Source organism: Scyliorhinus torazame, chromosome 22 (assembly GCF_047496885.1).
Source record: "Scyliorhinus torazame isolate Kashiwa2021f chromosome 22, sScyTor2.1, whole genome shotgun sequence".
Lineage (NCBI taxonomy): Eukaryota > Metazoa > Chordata > Chondrichthyes > Carcharhiniformes > Scyliorhinidae > Scyliorhinus > Scyliorhinus torazame.
In genome coordinates, this window is record NC_092728.1 from 91,377,632 (window position 1) to 91,397,001 (window position 19,370).

Below are 19,370 nucleotides of genomic sequence, written 5' to 3' on the forward strand. Positions count from 1 at the left end.
GAATAGGGAAAAACCCATGTACTAACTATGGATTGGGATGTAAAGAAGTGGAGCCAGGCAAGGATAGTCACGTACGAAAAAGATTGAACTGCGTTGGTGATTATGGAGTGCCACAAATCGGTCAAGGAATTGGTGACTTTGACCAGGGATCTGAACAATGGTGGTGATGTAATCAGAGCTTAAATTAAAATACACCAAGTACAGATAATAACAATAATAGCTTGTCACAAGTAGGCTTCAAATGAAGTTACTGTGAAAAGCTCCTAGTCACCACATTCCAGCACCTGTTCAGGGAGGCTGGTACGGGAATTGAATCCACGCTGCAGGCATTGTTCTGATTGCAAGCCAGCTTTTTAGCCCACTGTGCTAAGCCAGCCCCTGTTGTTTGGAACAATGGAAGTTTGAGAAGTAGCATCAGCTGGAGAACAAACAAGTCAAAAGCTGGACAATGACAATTTACAAGAGGGCAACAGATCCTGTCCCCCAAAAAGGAACAGCTTGCAGCAAGTACTGGGGCAAGGAAAGCTAGTTCCACAGAAAAGATTTGGTTTGAGGGTAGAAACTTATGGAAGAATTGAACCATGAGCTCTCAACATTGCTGGCTAACAAAAAAATTAAATCAAGATGTGTGCCCCTGACAGGGATCTATGCAGGTGAAGAAATACGTGATTTCTTCATATTAAGGAGGCGCCATTCCATATTTGAAGATGTGAACATGAGACATTAAAACACCACAATTGCAGTGTTTCACAAGCTGCTATATTTAATACAAGAAAAAAATTGATGAGTCAAGTCTGCATTCCACTTTGCTCCAGACTCTCATAGTTTAACTTGAATTTGTAATGTACAATGTTTGAAACTCGTCCCCAAGCTGATACTTTAGGGTTTCTTCGAAGAAAAAGTAAAAGGCAACTCAGGAGGGTTTGCCAACTTCCATCATTTATTCCACAAATCCCAAGTTCAGTGCCATTTGGCTACAACTCCACCTGGCATGAACTGTTTCTTTTCAAAGTACTTTCAAGTATACATTGCATTGCCAGAGCACTGCACACATCTAGCTCCTTATCTGCCACATTAGGGAATGCCAATTAACAAAGAGGCAGGAGGATATGTAATTACATTCTTAAAAAGAGTACAAGGACAAATTAACTAGATACAGGTACTTTATTTACAAATATTCAGATTAATAGCATTTGTTCCATCAAATGAAATGAAAAGTACAGCAGTTCAAAGTAATTTTCTGTCACAGATATAAACAAAACCTACTGTAAGCTGTTCAGGAGTAGTTCAGATCTCATACCACCAAACTACTAAAGCAAACTTTAGCAAATTTAGAATGAAACACTTTGTCAAATCCCTGCATGTTGTATCTACAGGCTGTGGTCCCTGGGCAACACCTCCCTAAAGCAAAGGCTTAACATTGTAACCAAGACAAGAGACTCCCAACCATATTGCCTTTGACAATACTTCCATATACTCAACAGAAAGCCTCATTCTTAAAATTAATAGCTATACACTATGAGCAAGGGACAGTGTACAGATTTACAAATTTTCAATACACCTGTATTGCAGATTCCAGTTTTGGCCTTCCCACACATTTCTATAAAGGATCCCATTTCTCTACAAGGATGAGAGGATTTTCAACTGCGCGTTTCCATATTACGGGGATTTTGAACATTATTCTTGATAGAAATAATGCTTAAACAGTACCATTTTATACACAACTGAAGATGCAGATCATTAATGAGCATTTAATCCACAATTATGCCGCCCAAGGCAAATGTGCTGAATCACCATTTGAAAAACTACTTTCACCCCTTGAAAGTTAGGTCAGAATCACCCTACCCAAGTGTTTAAGACAGTGAACAAAATTCTTAAAAATAAACAAATCTCCCTTAAAGTCTGCGTTTTGAATGGAATTTGGCTATCCAGTTCATCGAGGACAATTGCACCTAAATGTGTCGAGTTAAAAGCACAGGTTTGCATTCATTCACCCAGTTGTTTCTTTTTGAATGATGTAAGGCAGTAAATACAGCCATAAAATGCAAGACAGCTACAGAACATTACACGGTCGATTGCACAACAACAGGATTATTAAATGGTAGAGATTTTCCACAGTGCAATGATGGAACAAGACAACAAGAGAATACGGAACTCAAAATAGTGTTAAAGTACTGCTCGTTTTGCTTCTTTTTAAAATGTGATTATATCCATTCTGTGCTTGAAGGGGCAACATGGTCTCTTAGATTGTTCTGTACAAACTGGTACTTATAGTGCCAGTGATCAATTTGTTTCTTCATTAAAATCATATACACACAGATGTATTTAAATGTTAGTTCAGTTCCTTCAAATTTTATACATATTTACGTATGTTAATAAACGTAAAGAATAAAATGACAAAAAGCACGCTAAAGCCTTTGTTTGCGTCTTAAGAGGGAAAGAGGAGTAATAGCCATTCCCCTGTGCAAGGTTAAGACAAAGAGCTGGAATTAGAACCCCGTGAAAACATGTAACTGGGTGGGGATCTCATGAACAGCAACAAGCACACTCTACACATTACAGACACCCTATCCAGTTTGAGTTGGATGTCGGTTCACAGTCAAAGAACCCATCAGTAACTTTGAACAGCATAGACAACAGTTGTATGGCAGAACAAGAGAGAGTTTTTACTGTACATTTTTTTTTTAAATGAATGGCAAGGTTATGTCTATAGCCCCTGCGAGGGAGAAAATGGAATTAGGCAATGTCAGCATGACGTTTAGCTGACAGGGGCAATGAAGTCAGATCGCAGATCGAGGGATGATGATGAGGAACTACCACAAGAACAAGTAAGAAAATATTTCAATTCTAAATTCCATGCAGGAGAGGTTTTATTACTCTACTCATTTTCCTTGTAACCTGATAAACATCTACGGTGGTTTAGCGGAGAGCCATATATCATCATGTTAAACTGTTGTCACAGCAGCAAAATTTATCCTGTCAGATTATCAGCAGACGAGGAGGCAGCTAGAAATACTGCTTTGACAAAGACACAAGAGAAAGATGTGAAAGGTCAAGAGGTTGGCTGGCTAAAGATCACTAGCAGCCGCAGCCTTCTCTCTGGGGTTGGGGTTCACTGATTAGTCGCCCACCCTGAGGAGCAGAGGGTTTGTGCTGTACTCCAGATTCAGCAGCATTGAGATCCAGGCTGCCATCCTGTATGTTCTGGTAAATTTTCTTGGCAGCCTCCAGGAATGCATCCTCCACATTCTCACCTCTAAGAACAAAAGGAAGCATTATTTATATTCTGATGCCAGCTACAGTATAATGTTTGATGATATCAAGCTGAATAACAACCGAGATTGAAAATACTGCCTTGACAGACCCATTTACGTGACCACTCTTCCAGAGGATAGTCAGTTACTTTGATTTTACAAAACCAGCCCAAATATTTCATTGACAAATTCTTCCCAACATGGAAAACCATAAAATGAGCAGGGATTCTCTTGAATGGAACATAATTAATGATAGGGAAAATAATAGTTTCTCTTTTCTTTCTTTTAAAAAAAAAAGTACCCCGACTTCCGGAGGCGGCCGCACAATGGAGGGCTCCCGTTCGGGAACGGCATTTTCGGGGCTTTAAGCCCGGTCCCAGGGTCCACGGAGGCGGCAGAAGCAGGAAGAAGGCACGGAGGAGGCACAGTGAAGACACAGGAGGGAAAAAAAAACCCAAAGAAAAATGTCAAGGGTGAGCAAAAAAACGGCCGGAAAAAAACCAGCTGGAGGTCCGTCGGGGAGTGGAAAGGTCACCACGGGGTCACCAGGAAAAATGGAGGCTGGAGCACCAGGGAAGGCCACACTGCTTACGGCTGAAGAAATAACTAAGGTGATGGCTGCGGAATTTGAAAAGCAGTTGGCGCAGATTGCGAAATGCATGGAGACGGTGAGGAAGGAGATGAGGGAGGTTTTGAGTGTGCTGGTTGAGGAGGCGGTTTCCCCGGTGAGGACGGAGGTGGCGAGCGCAGTGGCGGAGGTGCGAGAGCAAGGGGAGGCGCTGAAGGAAGTGAAGGAGACGTTATTGCAGCACGGTGATCAATTTGCCTCGATGGGGAAAGAGATGCGGAAGGTGATGGATACTAACAAGGATCTGCGAGGAAAAATTGAAGACCTGGAAAATAGATCCAGGCGACAGAACTTGAGGATTGTGGGGCTGCCCGAAGGAGTTGAAGGACCGAAGCCGACTGAGTATTTTGTCGCGATGCTGGCAAAACTATTGGGGGAGGGGGGAGGACCCCTCCCGATATGAACTGGATCGGGCTCATCGGTCGTGGAGGCCTGTACCAAAGGCGAGTGAGCCGCCAAGGGCAGTGACTCTGTGCTTCCGTAGGTACAGGAGAAGTTCCTGAGCTCGGCCAAGCAGAAGCGGGTGGTGCAGTGGGCTGGAGCTGGTATACGTGTATACCAGGACTTTACAGTGGAGCCGGCAAGGAGGCGGGCTGCCTTCAACCGGGTGAAGAGGGCACTGTACATTAGTAAGGTGCGGTGCGGCATTGTATATCCAGCGAAGCTGAGGGTGACTTACAAGCTCAGGGACTTTTATTTTGGAACGGCGGAAGCAGCGGAGGAGTTTGCGAAAGCAGAAGGACTGTGGCAGAACTGCCAAATTGAGGAATGGCCATGTGCCGATGTAACCTCATGACTGTATTTTCTTCTTTTTTGTATCACTGCGCGCGGGTGTAGAGATTAAAGGAGCCAAGGTGGTATATATTTGGACAAGGGAAGGGACGGGACTTTCACTCGAAATGAGGGTTCTTTGGCGTGTAGGTGGATATGCGGGGTTTGTGTGTTAAAAGGGGATCTTTGGGCTTTCCTGGGGCCGGGCAAGTGGGAAAGGGACCCAGGCGGGGGCCTCCACGCTGGCCGGTTTATGCCGGCTAGTGAACGGGAGTGAGGTGGGGGGAGGGGCTGCGGCCATCGGAGCCTGACAGAACGGGGTCTGAGTGGTCTAGCCGGGGTGGAAAGTTGGGGGGGGAAGGAACCGAGGGTGGGGGGGGGGGGGGAGGAGTTTTACAAGAGGCAATGGACGGGAGGAGCTGGAGACGTGGGGGGGGGGGGGGGCTGTGTAAGATTAAGGGTGACTACGGGTAATCCCGGATTCCTTTTTGTCATCTGTTTATGTAAACATGCAGGTTGAGGTTTGGGGGTTGGTGTGTAGATGGGATCATTGTTATTATGGGGACTGACATATCTTGCTGATTATTGTTTATTGTTGATGGATGTAAATGTGGGAGAAAATGTATGTGAAAATGGAGGAGAATTAAAAAACATTTTTTTTTTTTAATTAAAGTACCCTCAATAAAATTAATTTGCTTTATGTTAAAAAAAAACACACCTTGGACATGTGATAGGCTAAGACAGGAACAGCAGCAGGAAAATAAAAATTACAATCCCTTTTAACCAAAGCCTTGAATTAAGTGGAATTATTCAAAGGTCCATAAACCAAGTTGTCTTTCAGTGATGGAAGAAGCACACTTACGTTTTTGCACTTGCTTCAAGGAATAGTAGACCTGTAGCAAAACAAAGTGAAATGTTAGCAGGGAAATTCTACCTACAAAGGCAAGACTTAAAGGTTATAAATTAAGTCTCCAATTTATGCTGTAATTCTTGTGGAAGAGAATGCAGCAGTAAAACAGCACCCATATTACTACTCGTATAGGTTTGTAGTGTGGTTGCAAAGTGGTAGCCTTGCTCTCTTGTTAACAGCTCTTCTTTTATAAGTGGGCCAACTGGCAATCCAGTGAAGACTAGCCACACCACAGTAATACAAGACAAACTAAAACAAGATACCCTTTTCACAGCACTGTATGTGTACCTACACTGCAGAGCTTCAAGAAGGTAGCTCACCACCTGTTCAAGGGCAATAAGTGTTGATTTGCAGTGACACTCTCATGGAAGAATAGATGTTAGAGTGAACTGGCTGATGCTTGGATTGGAGAAGGGTTAGAAATGGGCTGCAACAGAGACCGCTTTTGATTCGTATATTATATATGACCATCAGCACAGGGAAGTGAATCTTAATTAGATAACATGAAGGGGGAGGGGTTTGAAAAACCGTGGCGAACACTGCAAGGCATGAACAGACTGGTATTGGAATGGGCAGATCAAATTTAATATGAACGCAAGAGAAAATCAATTGAGAACCAATGATGAATAGAGCCAATACCCGTGGAGGGGGGGTAACTGGAATTATAATATTCCCACTGGCGGCACCGAGGTCCCAGGTTTGATCACGGCTCTGGGTCACTGTCCGTGTGCAGTTTGCGCATTCTCCCCGTGTTTGCGTGGGTTTCGTCCGCACAACCCAAAGATGTGCAGGATAGGTGGATTGGCCACGCTAAATTGTCCCTTAACTGGAAAAAATGAATTGGGTATTCAAAAAAAAAAAAAAAAAAAAAAAAAAAAAAAAAAAAAAAAAAAAAAAAAATTTTAAATTCCCACTGGAGCAGAAAAGACCAAAATGAGATTCAGAAGTTTTTAAAAACAATTGATAAAAGACTACTCGTGTGGTCGTCAATGCAAGTGTATTAGATTGTTAAAATTTAATTTTATTAACACGAGTAGTGTAGAAAAGATGCCACGGTAGACGGATTCTGAAAGTTGGTGTGCAGTTTTTAAATTCTCATTTGCGGTAAAAGCTCAAGAGCTTGAAGGCTGCCTGCAAGAATGTAATGTATCTCTCTACCAGATAAGGCAGGTTTTGAAAAGCAAAAGGACATTACTTAATGAGGATAGCATTGAACAGGAATAGGCCATCCAGTCCCTCAAGCCTGTCCTGCCATTTAACGAGGTCATAGCTGCTCTGTGACCTAGCTCCATATACCGGTCATTGGTCCATATCCCTCAATATCTTTGCTTAACAAAAATCTCAGGTTTAACTGTTCTAGCTTCAAATGCGGTGTCGTGGGAGTTCCAAACGTCTACCACTCTTCTGAGTGAAGTGCTTCCAAACATCTCTCCTGAACAGGGTCTCACCCTTATTTTTAGATTATGTCGCCTAACATTCAGAATCTCCAACCAGTGGAAATAGTTTATCTACCCTGTCAATATCTTGACTAGAGATATAAAAGAGCCAACGTTGAGTCCAGATGATGTCAAAGCTAGTATGTCAAAAGCATACTTCCTGGTGCTAGCTTTCCCGCTAGTGTGGTAGCCCCCCTCCCAGGGTCGAACTGACCCCCCCCTATGCCTGCTCTGCTTGTGTCCTGCGCTCTGTTGCCCCAGCCCCCTCCTTCCTCGAGTTGGTTCCCTAGTTCATAGCAAGGTGACCCAGTCCTGTGCAAAATTGTCCATTATTTTCCCCTTCCCATGCAGGCCATGACCTGGGACCGAGTTTTTTAACCCATTCACTATTTCATCAAAACTTGGAGAGTTCACCCATCATCTCCATTAGCTGTTGCTGAAAATGTGGAAAGAGAATAAATTCCTGCTGACCTCAGGGGTGCCATCATTGCCACTATCTTCAAGAAAAGGAGACAAAGCGGACTTTGGGAACTAATGAGGAATCTCCCTACTCTCCAGTGCCAGAATGATCATTGTCCGAATTCCTGCTAGCTGCCTTCTCCCATTATCTGAAGAAATCCTTCAGAAAGCCAGTGTGACTTCTGACCAGTGGACATGATATCGCACTGCTCAGCAACTCCAAGAGAAATGCCAGGAGCAACATCAACCACTTTACGTGGCCTTGATCTGACCAAGGCTGTCAAAGGCTGGCTGTCCAGAGAAATTCATCAATATCCTCCATGACAAGATGTCAGCGACTTGGCCTCATCAATGGAAATAAGACAGAAACAGAGGTGAGGACTGGAGTGAAGCAGGGATGAGTCATCACCCCCACCCTTCTCTGCATCTTCTTCACCATCATCCTTCACTGATCAAGAGCAAGCTTCCCAGGACATAGTCTACAGTCTACAGGATGGATGGAAGGAAAGCTAGCCTCAACCAGGTTGAAATCCAAGCAGAAAGTGATGCAGACATTGCTCATGGAACGTCAGCATGCAGATGACATTGCCATCTCCAATCTCGAAGAGAATCTTCAAGCTATGCTTGCACGATGCCCGTGCTGACACCAAAGTAGTCAAGGGAGTCTACACACATTGTGTTTGGTCCAGTGTCAAAATTAAATCCAAATGGGTTTGGTGTGGTGTACTTAGAGATGGTATTCGATACGGTCTTAGAATTTGATCCTCAGTTCTTAACTTGGGGCTTCCAGATAGAAAGATAATTGACGCTAATGAAAAACGGCTGTATAATATATTAACATTTGCAGCATGGAAGAACATTCTCTGCTCCTGGATTATCGGAGAGTCTCCTTCTGAGCATAAAATCATGGAATGTCTCACAATGGAACTCCTAACCTGCATACTCCAATCCAAAGTGGATGCATTCTGAAAGTATGGGACCACTATCTAAAATATATAGGTTCCGTAATGTCTGACTTGCTCCTACAAAGTTTTCCATAAGCTACATAACACTGCCTTTAACATGTCGTATGCGAGGGTGTGCACCATTTTGCTATTCTCTGCCCCCCCCCCCCCCCCCCCCCCCCCCCCCCCACACTCACACGTCCTTTTTTTTTTTAAATTAAACTCTCATATAAAAAAGGCATCAGGCATAATGATTAAGCTGAACCAACTATGTTAATGTTCTCTTGTCTTTTTCTATATTCATTTGTGGAGCAGCATTCATGCTGTACTGTATCAGTTTTTGAGGATGTGCTTTTTTTCCCAGAATGGAAAAATTTTAATAAAAAAATACATTTTTGAAAAATCAATGAAATACAGTTATAAAGCTGCCACTATACATTCTATGGCTTGATACAGTGGAAAGTTTGACTAAACCTCATCATATTCACTATCCTTTCCACATGGATTGCATTTAGTTATAACCAGATCCTGAATTGATAGAGATAGAGACTAGCACACTAGCACAAAACCAAACATGTATATACCGTCAAATCTCATGCTTGACAAATCATGATGATGCAATTTATTTAGTAGACATAATGTCCTAAACATATTTGGTTACTTCTTGTGCAGTGTCCAATGGAGAAGTTTGTTTTAGCAGGAAGACTCTAGATTATTTTATTTAAATGTTTTTTAACCCATTCACTATTTCATCAAAAGTTATTCCGCGAACCTTGAAGGCGTATTTCTTTGAAAAATGTTTAACCATTAAACTACAGTAAGAGCATAATTGCTCTGGAAACATTTCAACCCAGTGATAACTTCCATGTGCATTTTAATATCAAGCTACCATTGTCCTAAACCAGAGTTAGAATACCACTATGCTTACTTATGGGGGCAAGGCCTTTTTTTAATGTGGAAACTGGCTGAATAAGGTTTTTTAAAAAACATGAATTCAATACAATGTCACTGAATTAAAGCATAATCCTGGACAGAGAAGACACCAGCTCAAAGGCAACAACTAAATGGCACAATACAAAATACCCCACTGAAGTTGGCCAGTAGTGATAAGAAAATTGCTATGAATTAACTCGCTGTAATGATAATCAATATAAAGTCACTTAATATTGTATTAAATCTTGTGACAGGCTGCAGACACTAGTCAGAGTCCCCAAAATACAGCTCCACTCAAATTAGCAGATAATGTGCCCAAGTCTCTTCCTTGCAGGAGATTAAGGAATTAAGAAGAAATTAATTCTACCCATGTCTGCGTGGGTTTCACCCCCACAACCCAAAAGATGTGCAGGTTAGGTGGACTGGCCATGCTAAATTGCCCATTGGGAAAAGAAATTGGGTACTCTAAATTTTAGAACAAAAAAAAGAAATTCATTATAATTCATATTTCATTCCCCTTGGCCAGAAACATATTCAGATCATGCTCCTGAATTTTAGTACCTCTCTACAGAAGTCCCCTGCTGCTATTTTTCAGACCAATTCAGTGTGCAAACAAGATATTCTGCAGCCAGGAAACCTACCATTTTCTTCAGCAAACTGCTTGGCTTCTTCGTACGTTACATCTCGTTGAGCTTCGAGGTCGGCTTTATTTCCTATAAGAATAATCACCTGTGTGAACAAAAAAAAGTAAATATTCCAGGATGCCAATTTCTGCCCATAATATGCCCACATAGGTTCAAGTGCTTCACAACCAAATTTTTTTTAAAACTATAAACTGTATGCCTGCTTAGTTAAAACTGTGCCTCAATACAGAAGTTGATTTAAACAGATGTACTGATAACAAAACAATACTGCAGCACTACTATACTGTAAAAATTTACACACGTACACACCAAAATTTCATGAATATTTTACAATTAATATCAGATAAAATGAACTTTGTACAATTTACACATCTGGGATAGGAAGATGGCAAGCTCACAGGTGTTCGGTCACCAGAATGGGGGTCAACCCTAAAATTTAGCTCGAAAAGCTTCTGCACATTTTCATCCTAAAAGATGTTGCATGTGTATCAAGCTCTTCGGCTGGTTTAAAACTCAAATTTATTCAATATGAACATTTGATCCAAACACACTTTCTATGCCAATGGCTGGCTGCTCAAAACATACCCCATTATTTGTGGGTTGGGCCCATCAGCTTCAATTGTCAATGGTTTTAAGCTCACCAAAAGTTAGTTGCTAAAGAAAACCAGACTACTAAAGCACAAGAATCTGGAGCTGCCTTATGTTTTCTTTTAATTCAGATTCCCAGGACTCGACTTTCAGCTTAAGTTTCAAAATCCATTTATAGTTTGGTGGTAACTCAGACTTGAATCGAAAAAAAACAAATTTGGAAATCAACTCCTGCAATACAAAAGGAGCTTTGCAACAATCAGTTCTTTTGCATGACTCAAATTCAGTTTTTGAGCTATTTAAATACAAGACAACAGTCATTTCAAGAGTTGGTGGGGACAACAGACCAGATAATGGCCCAAGGGGCATTGCAAAGTAGAACACAATGCAACTTGGGCAATGCCAATTCAGTAGGAGACACAGTGAATGGTACAGACTTCAGGTTATAAAGAATGAAATCTGCTAAGTGAAAGAGAGAAACAGAGAGTGAATACTTTAAAACCATAAGATGCACATCTCCTGTTACCTGCCATTTAACTTACAGTATTTGGATTAGTTAAGTTTCTTGCATCTGTAAGCCAGCTACTAAGGTGGTTATAAGTACTTCTCCTAAGAAAAAGATAGGGAGATTACAACTAATAGACAAGCATTATTCAATTTCATAGTTCAACAGCATACTTAAAATTAATATATGCAGGCTGTCATCTCTTATTAAATTTAAAAAGGAGAATTAAATATTAGAATCCCAAGTGTGGGATATCCCAATATCTTTATGAAGATATCTTGTGCACACATGTAAGGGTTACCTCTTGCATGCACACCTTCGCACAGTGGAGACATGAAGAAGATTATTGCTCACATTATGCAAGCCACACCAAACTGGAGGCATTCTGCAGTATGCTGATGACTCCCAGCTCTACCTCACCACCATCTCTCCCAACTCCTCCACTTGCTAAATTATCAGACTACTTAGCCAATGTCCAGGGCTGGATGAGAAATTTCCTCCAATTAAATATTCAGAAGATTAAAGTAATTGCTTTTCAGTCCTGCTACAAACACAGTTACTTAGTTATTGATTCCATCTCTTTCTCCCTGGCAACAGTCCGCGATTAATCCAGTCGGATTGCAACCTTGGTATTACATTTGACCAAGATGAGCTTCTGCCTTCATTTCCTTGCTAAGATCATTCCACCTCCATAACACGCCCATCTTAGCTCATCTGATAAAACCCTCATTCATGCGGTCATTTCCTCTCGACTGGATTATTTAAAGCACTCTTGGCTGCTCTTCTACATACAATCCTCAAGTACTTGATCATCCAAAATTTTGCTCCCCAAGTCTCAACCCACAGATTTACCTTCACCTTCTGGCTCCCAAGTCAAGCAATGCCTCAAACTTTAAAATTTGCAACTTGTGCTAAAATCCATCCAAAAAGTCACCCACAACTTTCTCCAACCCAAAACCTTTTGAGATATATGCTCTTCTCTAATTCTGGCCTCTTGAACATCAGATTTTAGTCACCCAATCATTGGTCATTGCACCTTCAGTTACCTGGGGCAAAGCTCTTACTCCTCTCCATCTTGCTGCCCATCAAGACAATCCTTAAGACACTTCCGGGTGCGGCGATGACCAGCTGAGTCGCACGTTTCGGCAGCTCCCGGTGAAACGGACTTTTGGGCTCTTGATAGGAGCCCCAACGGCAATTTTGACGGCTAAAAACACTGTGCGGTAAACCAGAAGGGAATCCCCCCTGGATACGGATGAAAAAAGGAGGAGAAAGTGGCCGGATTGCAGTGGATCCTTTAGAACAGCGGCAAGGAAGGCAAGCAAAAACCAAGATGGCGTCGGAAGGTGGCAGTTTAACATGGGGCCCTGAACAACAAGAGTTCTTGAAATGCTGTGTGGAAGAGCTCAAAAAGGAAATGAAGAAAGAGCTGTTGGCCCCGATACTACAGGCGATCGAAGGGCTAGAGGAGGAACAAAAGACCCAGGAGCGGGAGCTTCGGGTCGTGAAGGCAAAGGCAGCCGAGAATGAGGACGACATACAGGGCCTGGTGGTGAAGACGGAGACGCATGAGGCACATCAGAAACGATGTGTGGAAAGGTTGGAGGCACTGGAGAACAACGCAAGGAGGAACAACCTGAGGATTCTTGGTCTTCCTGAAGGTGCGGAGGGAGCGGACGTCGGGGCATATGTGAGCACGATGCTGCACTCGTTAATGGGAGCGGAGGCCCCGGCGGGTCCGTTGGAGGTGGAGGGAGCATACCGAGTGATGGCGCGAGGACCAAGAGCAGGAGAAATTCCCAGAGCCATAGTGGTGAGATTCCTCCGTTTTAAGGATAGAGAAATGGTCCTTAGATGGGCAAAGAAAACTCAGCAGTAAATGGGAGAACGCGGTGATCCGCGTTTATCAAGACTGGAGTGCGGAGGTGACGAGAAGGAGGGCGAGCTTTAATCGGGCCAAGGCGGTGCTTCATAAAAAGATAAAATTTGGAATGCTGCAACCGGCAAGACTGTGGGTCACATATCGAGAGAGGCACCACTACTTTGAGACGGCGGATGAAGCGTGGACTTTTATTGTGGAAGAAAAACTGGAATGAGCGGGCTATTAAAAAGAACGTTTGAACAAAGTGGTGGGGCGAAGAGGGGGGTTAAAAAGGGGGGAAAGAGGAGTTATGTACTAATCCTGCGATGTGGTAACTTTTCTCTCTTCCACAGGTGGTGATGGGGGGAGGAGGGGAGGTGGAGGAGATGGGGCGTTGGCCATTGGGGGCGGGGCCAAGGGAGAAGCGCGGGCTTGGTTCCCGCGCTATGATAATCATGGCGGGAATAGAGAAGCAGGAAGGAGGGGGCGTCGCACGGTGCGAGCCGAGGTCACGGGGGGAAGCCGAGGTCGGCCAGAGTTTGCTGACTTCTGGGAGCAACATGGGGGGAGTAATTACGCTAGCGGGGGAATTACTGGGTTGCTGCTGCTGGGGAGAGGGGGGAGCTGGTATGGGAGGGGATGGGCGGGGGGGCACCGCCTGGGGGAGACACAGCTGCGTGGGAACCGGGTGAGGAGCTGGAAAAAGGGGATGGCTAATCGACAAGAGTGGGGGGTAGGAAGCCCCCCAACCCGGCTGATCACATGGAACGTGAGAGGGCTGAACGGGTCGATAAAGAGGGCACGGGTACTCGCACACCTTAAGAAACTTAAGGCAGATGTGGTTATGTTACAGGAAACGCACCTGAAACTGATAGACCAGGTTAGGCTACGCAAAGGATGGGTGGGGCAGGTGTTCCATTCGGGGCTAGATGCGAAAAACAGGGGGTGGCTATATTAGTGGGGAAGCGGGTAATGTTCGAGGCAAAGACTATAGTGGCGGATAACAGGGGCAGATACGTGATGGTGAGTGGCAAACTACAGGGGAAGACGGTGGTTTTGGTAAATGCATATGCCCCGAACTGGGTTGATGCCAATTTTATGAGGCGGGTGCTAGGACGCATTCCGGACCTAGAGATGGGAAAGCTGATAATGGGGGGAGATTTTAATACGGTGTTGGAACCAGGGCTGGATAGGTCGAACTCCAGGACTGGAAGGAGGCCGGCAGCAGCCAAGGTACTTAAAGATTTTATGGAGCAGATGGGAGGTGTAGACCAGTGGAGATTTAGCAGACCTAGGAGTAAGGAGTTCTCGTTTTTCTCCTACGTCCATAAAGTCTACTCGCGAATAGACTTTTTTGTGCTGGGAAGGGCGTTGATCCCGAAGGGGAGGGGAACGGAGTATACGGCTATAGCCATTTCGGATCACGCTCCACACTGGGTAGACTTGGAGATAGGGGAGGAAACAGGAGGGCGCCCACCCTGGAGAATGGACATGGGACTAATGGCAGATGAGGGTGTGTGTCTAAGGGTGAGGGGGTGCATTGAAAAGTACTTGGAACTCAATGATAATGGGGAGGTCCAGGTGGGAGTGGTCTGCGAGGCGTTGAAGGCGGTGGTTAGAGGGGAGCTGATATCAATAAGGGCACATAAAGGGAAGCAGGAGAGTAAGGAACGGGAGCGGTTGCTGCAAGAACTTTTGAGGGTGGACAGACAATATGCGGAAGCACCGGAGGAGGGACTGTACAGGGAAAGGCAAAGGCTACATGTAGAAATTTGACTTGCTGACTACGGGCACTGCAGAGGCACAATGGAGGAAGGCACAGGGTGTACAGTACGAATATGGGGAGAAGGCGAGCAGGTTGCTGGCACACCAATTGAGGAAAAGGGGAGCAGCGAGGGAAATAGGGGGAGTGAGGGATGAGGAAGGAGAGATGGAGCGGGGAGCGGAGAGAGTGAATGGAGTGTTCAAGACATTTTATAAAAAATTATATGAAGCTCAACCCCCGGATGGGAGGGAGAGAATGATGGGCTTCTTGGATCGGCTGGAATTTCCCAAGGTGGAAGAGCAGGAAAGGTTGGGACTGGGAGCACAGATCGAGGTAGAAGAAGTAGTGAAAGGAATTAGGAGCATGCAGGCGGGAAAGGCCCCGGGACCGGATGGATTCCCAGTCGAATTCTATAGAAAATATGTGGACTTGCTCGCCCCGGTATTGACGAGGACCTTTAATGAGGCAAAGGAAAGGGGACAACTGCCCCCGACTATGTCTGAAGCAACGATATCGCTTCTCTTAAAGAAGGAAAAGGACCCGCTACAATGCGGGTCCTATAGACCTATTTCCCTCCTAAACGTAGATGCCAAGATCCTGGCCAAGGTAATGGCAATGAGAATAGAGGAATGTGTCCCGGGGGTGGTCCACGAGGACCAAACTGGGTTTGTGAAGGGGAGACAGCTGAACACGAATATACGGAGGCTGTTCGGGGTAATGATGATGGCCCCACCAGAGGGGGAAAACGGAGATAGTAGTGGCGATGGATGCCGAGAAAGCATTTGATAGAATGGAGTGGGATTATTTGTGGGAGGTGTTGAGGAGATTTGGTTTTGGAGAGGGGTATGTTAGATGGGTGCAGCTGTTGTATAGGGTCCCGATGGCGAGCGTGGTCACGAATGGACGGGGATCTGCATATTTTCGGCTCCATAGAGGGACAAGGCAGGGATGCCCTCTGTCCCCATTATTGTTTGCACTGGCGATTGAGCCCCTGGCGATAGCGTTGAGGGGTTCCAAGAAGTGGAGGGGAGTACTTAGAGGAGGAGAAAAACACCGGGTATCTTTGTATGCGGACGATTTGCTACTATACATGGCAGACCCGGCGGAGGGGATGCCAGAAATAATGCAGATACTTGGGGAGTTTGTGGATTTTTCAGGGTATAAATTGAGCATGGGGAAAAGGGAGTTGTTTGTGGTGCATCCAGGGGAGCAGAGTAGAGAAATAGAGGACCTACCGTTGAGGAAGGTAACAAGGGACTTTCGTTACCTGGGGATCCAGATAGCCAAGAATTGGGGCACATTGCATAGGTTAAATTTAACGCGGTTGGTGGAACAAATGGAGGAGGATTTCAAGAGATGGGATATGGTATCCCTGTCACTGGCAGGGAGGGTGCAGGCAGTTAAGATGGCGGTCCTCCCGAGATTCCTCTTTGTGTTTCAGTGCCTCCCGGTGGTGATCACGAAGGCTTTTTTTAAAAGGATTGAAAAGAGCATCCTGGGTTTTGTGTGGGCCGGGAAGACCCCGAGAGTGAGGAAGGGATTCTTACAGCGTAGCAGGGATAGGGGGGGGCTGGCACTACCGAGCCTAAGTGATTATTATTGGGCCGCTAATATTTCAATGGTGAGTAAGTGGATGGGAGAGGAGGAGGGAGCGGCGTGGAAGAGATTGGAGAGGGCGTCCTGTAGGGAGACTAGCCTACAGGCTATGGTGACAGCCCCATTGCCGTTCTCACCGAGGAACTACACCACAAGCCCGGTGGTGGTGGCTACACTGAAGATTTGGGGACAGTGGAGACGGCATAGGGGAAAGACTGGAGCCTTGGGGGGGTCCCCGATAAGAAACAACCATAGGTTTGCCCCGGGGGGAATGGATGGGGGATATGGAATGTGGCAAAGAGCAGGAATAACGCAACTGAAAGATCTGTTTGTGGATGGGAAGTTCGCGAGTCTGGGAGCGCTGACCGAGAAATATGGGTTGCCCCAAGGGAATGCATTCAGGTATATGCAACTGAGGGCTTTTGCAAGGCAACAGGTGAGGGAATTCCCGCAGCACCCGACACAAGAGGTGCAGGACAGAGTGATCTCAAAGACATGGGTGGGGGATGGTAAGGTGTCAGATATATATAGGGAAATGAGGGACGAAGGGGAGACTATGGTAGATGAACTAAAAGGGAAATGGGAAGAAGAGCTGGGGGAGGAGATCGAGGAGGGGCTGTGGGCAGATGCCCTAAGCAGGGTAAACTCGTCGTCCTCGTGTGCCAGGCTAAGCCTGATTCAGTTTAAGGTATTACACAGGGCGCATATGACTGGAGCACGGCTCAGTAAATTTTTTGGGGTGGAGGAGAGGTGTGCGAGGTGCTCGAGAAGCCCAGCGAATCATACCCATATGTTTTGGTCATGCCCGGCACTACAGGGGTTTTGGATGGGGGTGACAAAGGTGCTTTCAAAAGTAGTGGGGGTCCGGGTCGAACCAAGCTGGGGGTTGGCTATATTTGGGGTTGCACAAGAGCCGGGAGTGCAGGAGGCGAGAGAGGCCGATGTTTTGGCCTTTGCGTCCCTAGTAGCCCGGCGCAGGATATTGTTAATGTGGAAAGAAGCCAAGCCCCCGGGGGTGGAGACCTGGATAAATGACATGGCGGGGTTTATAAAGCTAGAGCGGATTAAGTTCGTTCTAAGGGGGTCGGCTCAAGGGTTCACCAGGCGGTGGCAACCGTTCGTCGAATACCTCGCAGAAAGATAGATGGAATGGAAGAAGGCAGCAGCAGCAGCCCAGGATCGCGGGGGGGGAGGGGGGGGGGGGGGGGGGAGGAACCAGTATAGGTCGTTGCTACAGATAATTATATATTGGACTGTTAAATTATATTTTTGGAGAGTGTTACTTGTGATAAGGCAGTTGCCAATTAGGGTTAGTTTTCATTTTTGTTATTTATTATTTATTCATTTTTTTTGTTTGTTTATAAAATAGGTCATTGTTATTTGTGTTGTTATAATATTGTGTAAAGGATGCACAATGTACTGTGTTGGTTGACCAAAAATTTTCAATAAAATATTTATTAAAAAAAAGACAATCCTTAAAACTTGCCTCTTTGATCAAGCTTCATCTGACTTAATGACGCCTTGCACGGCTCACTACATTTTTAAGCTCTCTGTGCCTTGGGATGTTCCATTTTATTAAAGACACTATACAAATTAAAACTTGCTGCAGTAATGCCCACTAAAATGCAGCATAAAACAAAAAATGTTTATATTACATCTTTAGCTTTTCTATACTTTTTGCCCCAGTTGCACAACTTGCAAGCGCAGCTGCACTAAAAATCTAAAAACTATCCTAGGTTCAGTGTTGAGCTAGCTGACTAAATTATGGACAGAGGCAATATGGACCTTAGCACACTTTCGAACATTAAAACTGGCCAGGATTGGTGCTCAACAGCGACCTCTTAAGGGTCGTGTGTCGAAAGTATTGGGCCAATTTTTTTTAAACAAACAATTTTATGGAGGTATTTTTGGCACTGTAAACAGTAACAATATACTCTACACTATTTTACCACCACCACCTCCCCCCCCACTGACAATTAGTTCCTCGCGAAGAAGTCGGTGAATGGCTGCGCACCCCCCCCCCCCCCCCCCCCCGGACGATTAGTTCCTCGCGAAGAAGTCGATGAATGGTTCCCACCTTCGGGCGAGCCCAGACAGTGATCCTCGTAAGGCGAACTTGATTTTTTTCCAAGCCAAGAAAACGTGCCATGTCCGACAGCCATATTTTGGTCTTTGGGAGCTTTGAGTCCCTCCAGGCCAACAATATTTGTCGCCGGGCTACCAGGGAAGCAAAGACCACAACGACGGCCTCTATCCCCTCCTGGACTCCCGGGTCCTCCGACACCCCAAAAATCGCCACCTCGCCACCCTTGTTTTCAGTACCCGGGACATGCCGTCCACAAATCCCTGCCAGTACCCCGAGATTTGGGCACGCCCAGAATATGTGGACATGGTTTGCTGGTCCTCCCGCACATCTAGCACACTTGTCCTCCAGCCCAAAGAATTTACTCATCCGGGCCACCGTCATGTGGGACCGGTGAACTACCTTGAACCGAATCAGGCAGAGCTGGCACATGTTGCGGTTGCATTTACCCTCCTCAGAGCGTCTGCCCATACTCCTCCCTCCAACTACCCACCAAGCTCCTCCTCCCACTGGAGTTTCAGTTCCTCGGTCCCAGTGTCCTCCGCTCCCATAAGCTCCTTATAAATATCCGAGACTCTCCCCTCTCCTACCTCGCCCCTGGAAACTACCCTGTCCTCGATCCCCCTTGGTGGAAGGCGTGGAAAGGACGGGACTTGTCTACGTACGAAATCCCGCACCTGCAAATACCGAAAGTAATTTCCCCTTGCCAGCCCGAACTTCTCCTCCAGCGCCCTCATGCTCGCAAAGCTCCCTTCCAGGAACAAGTCACCCATCCTTCCCACCCCGCCCTCTGCCACGCTCGAAACCCGCCATCCATCTTCACTGGGACAAATCGGTGGTTGTCGCATATTGGGGACCAGACCGATGCTCCCACATCCCCCGCATACTTCCTCCATTGGCCTGAAATCCGCAGAGCCGCCACCACTATAGGGCTGGTGGAGTACCTGGCCGGCGGGAGCAGCAGAGGAGCCATGACCAGGGCTGCCATGACCA

The 19,370-nt window shown here is 45.6% G+C and overlaps 1 protein-coding gene across 5 annotated transcripts in view; it reads right to left on the minus strand.

Annotated features, from left to right (window-relative positions):
- Positions 1-920: 920 nt before the first annotated feature.
- The window catches only part of rab14 (RAB14, member RAS oncogene family), a 59,170-nt gene continuing 40,720 nt past the window's right edge, over positions 921-19,370 (minus strand). For all 5 annotated transcript variants that reach the window (XM_072488568.1, XM_072488567.1, XM_072488569.1 and 2 more), the window contains 4 exons: positions 11,110-11,176; positions 9,977-10,064; positions 5,516-5,546; positions 921-3,256 (listed from right to left, as the gene is read on the minus strand). In XM_072488568.1, coding sequence (XP_072344669.1) covers positions 3,079-3,256; positions 5,516-5,546; positions 9,977-10,064; positions 11,110-11,176 — 364 coding nt within the window. In that variant the 3' untranslated portion in view covers positions 921-3,078. The remainder of the gene's footprint in view (positions 3,257-5,515; positions 5,547-9,976; positions 10,065-11,109; positions 11,177-19,370) is intronic.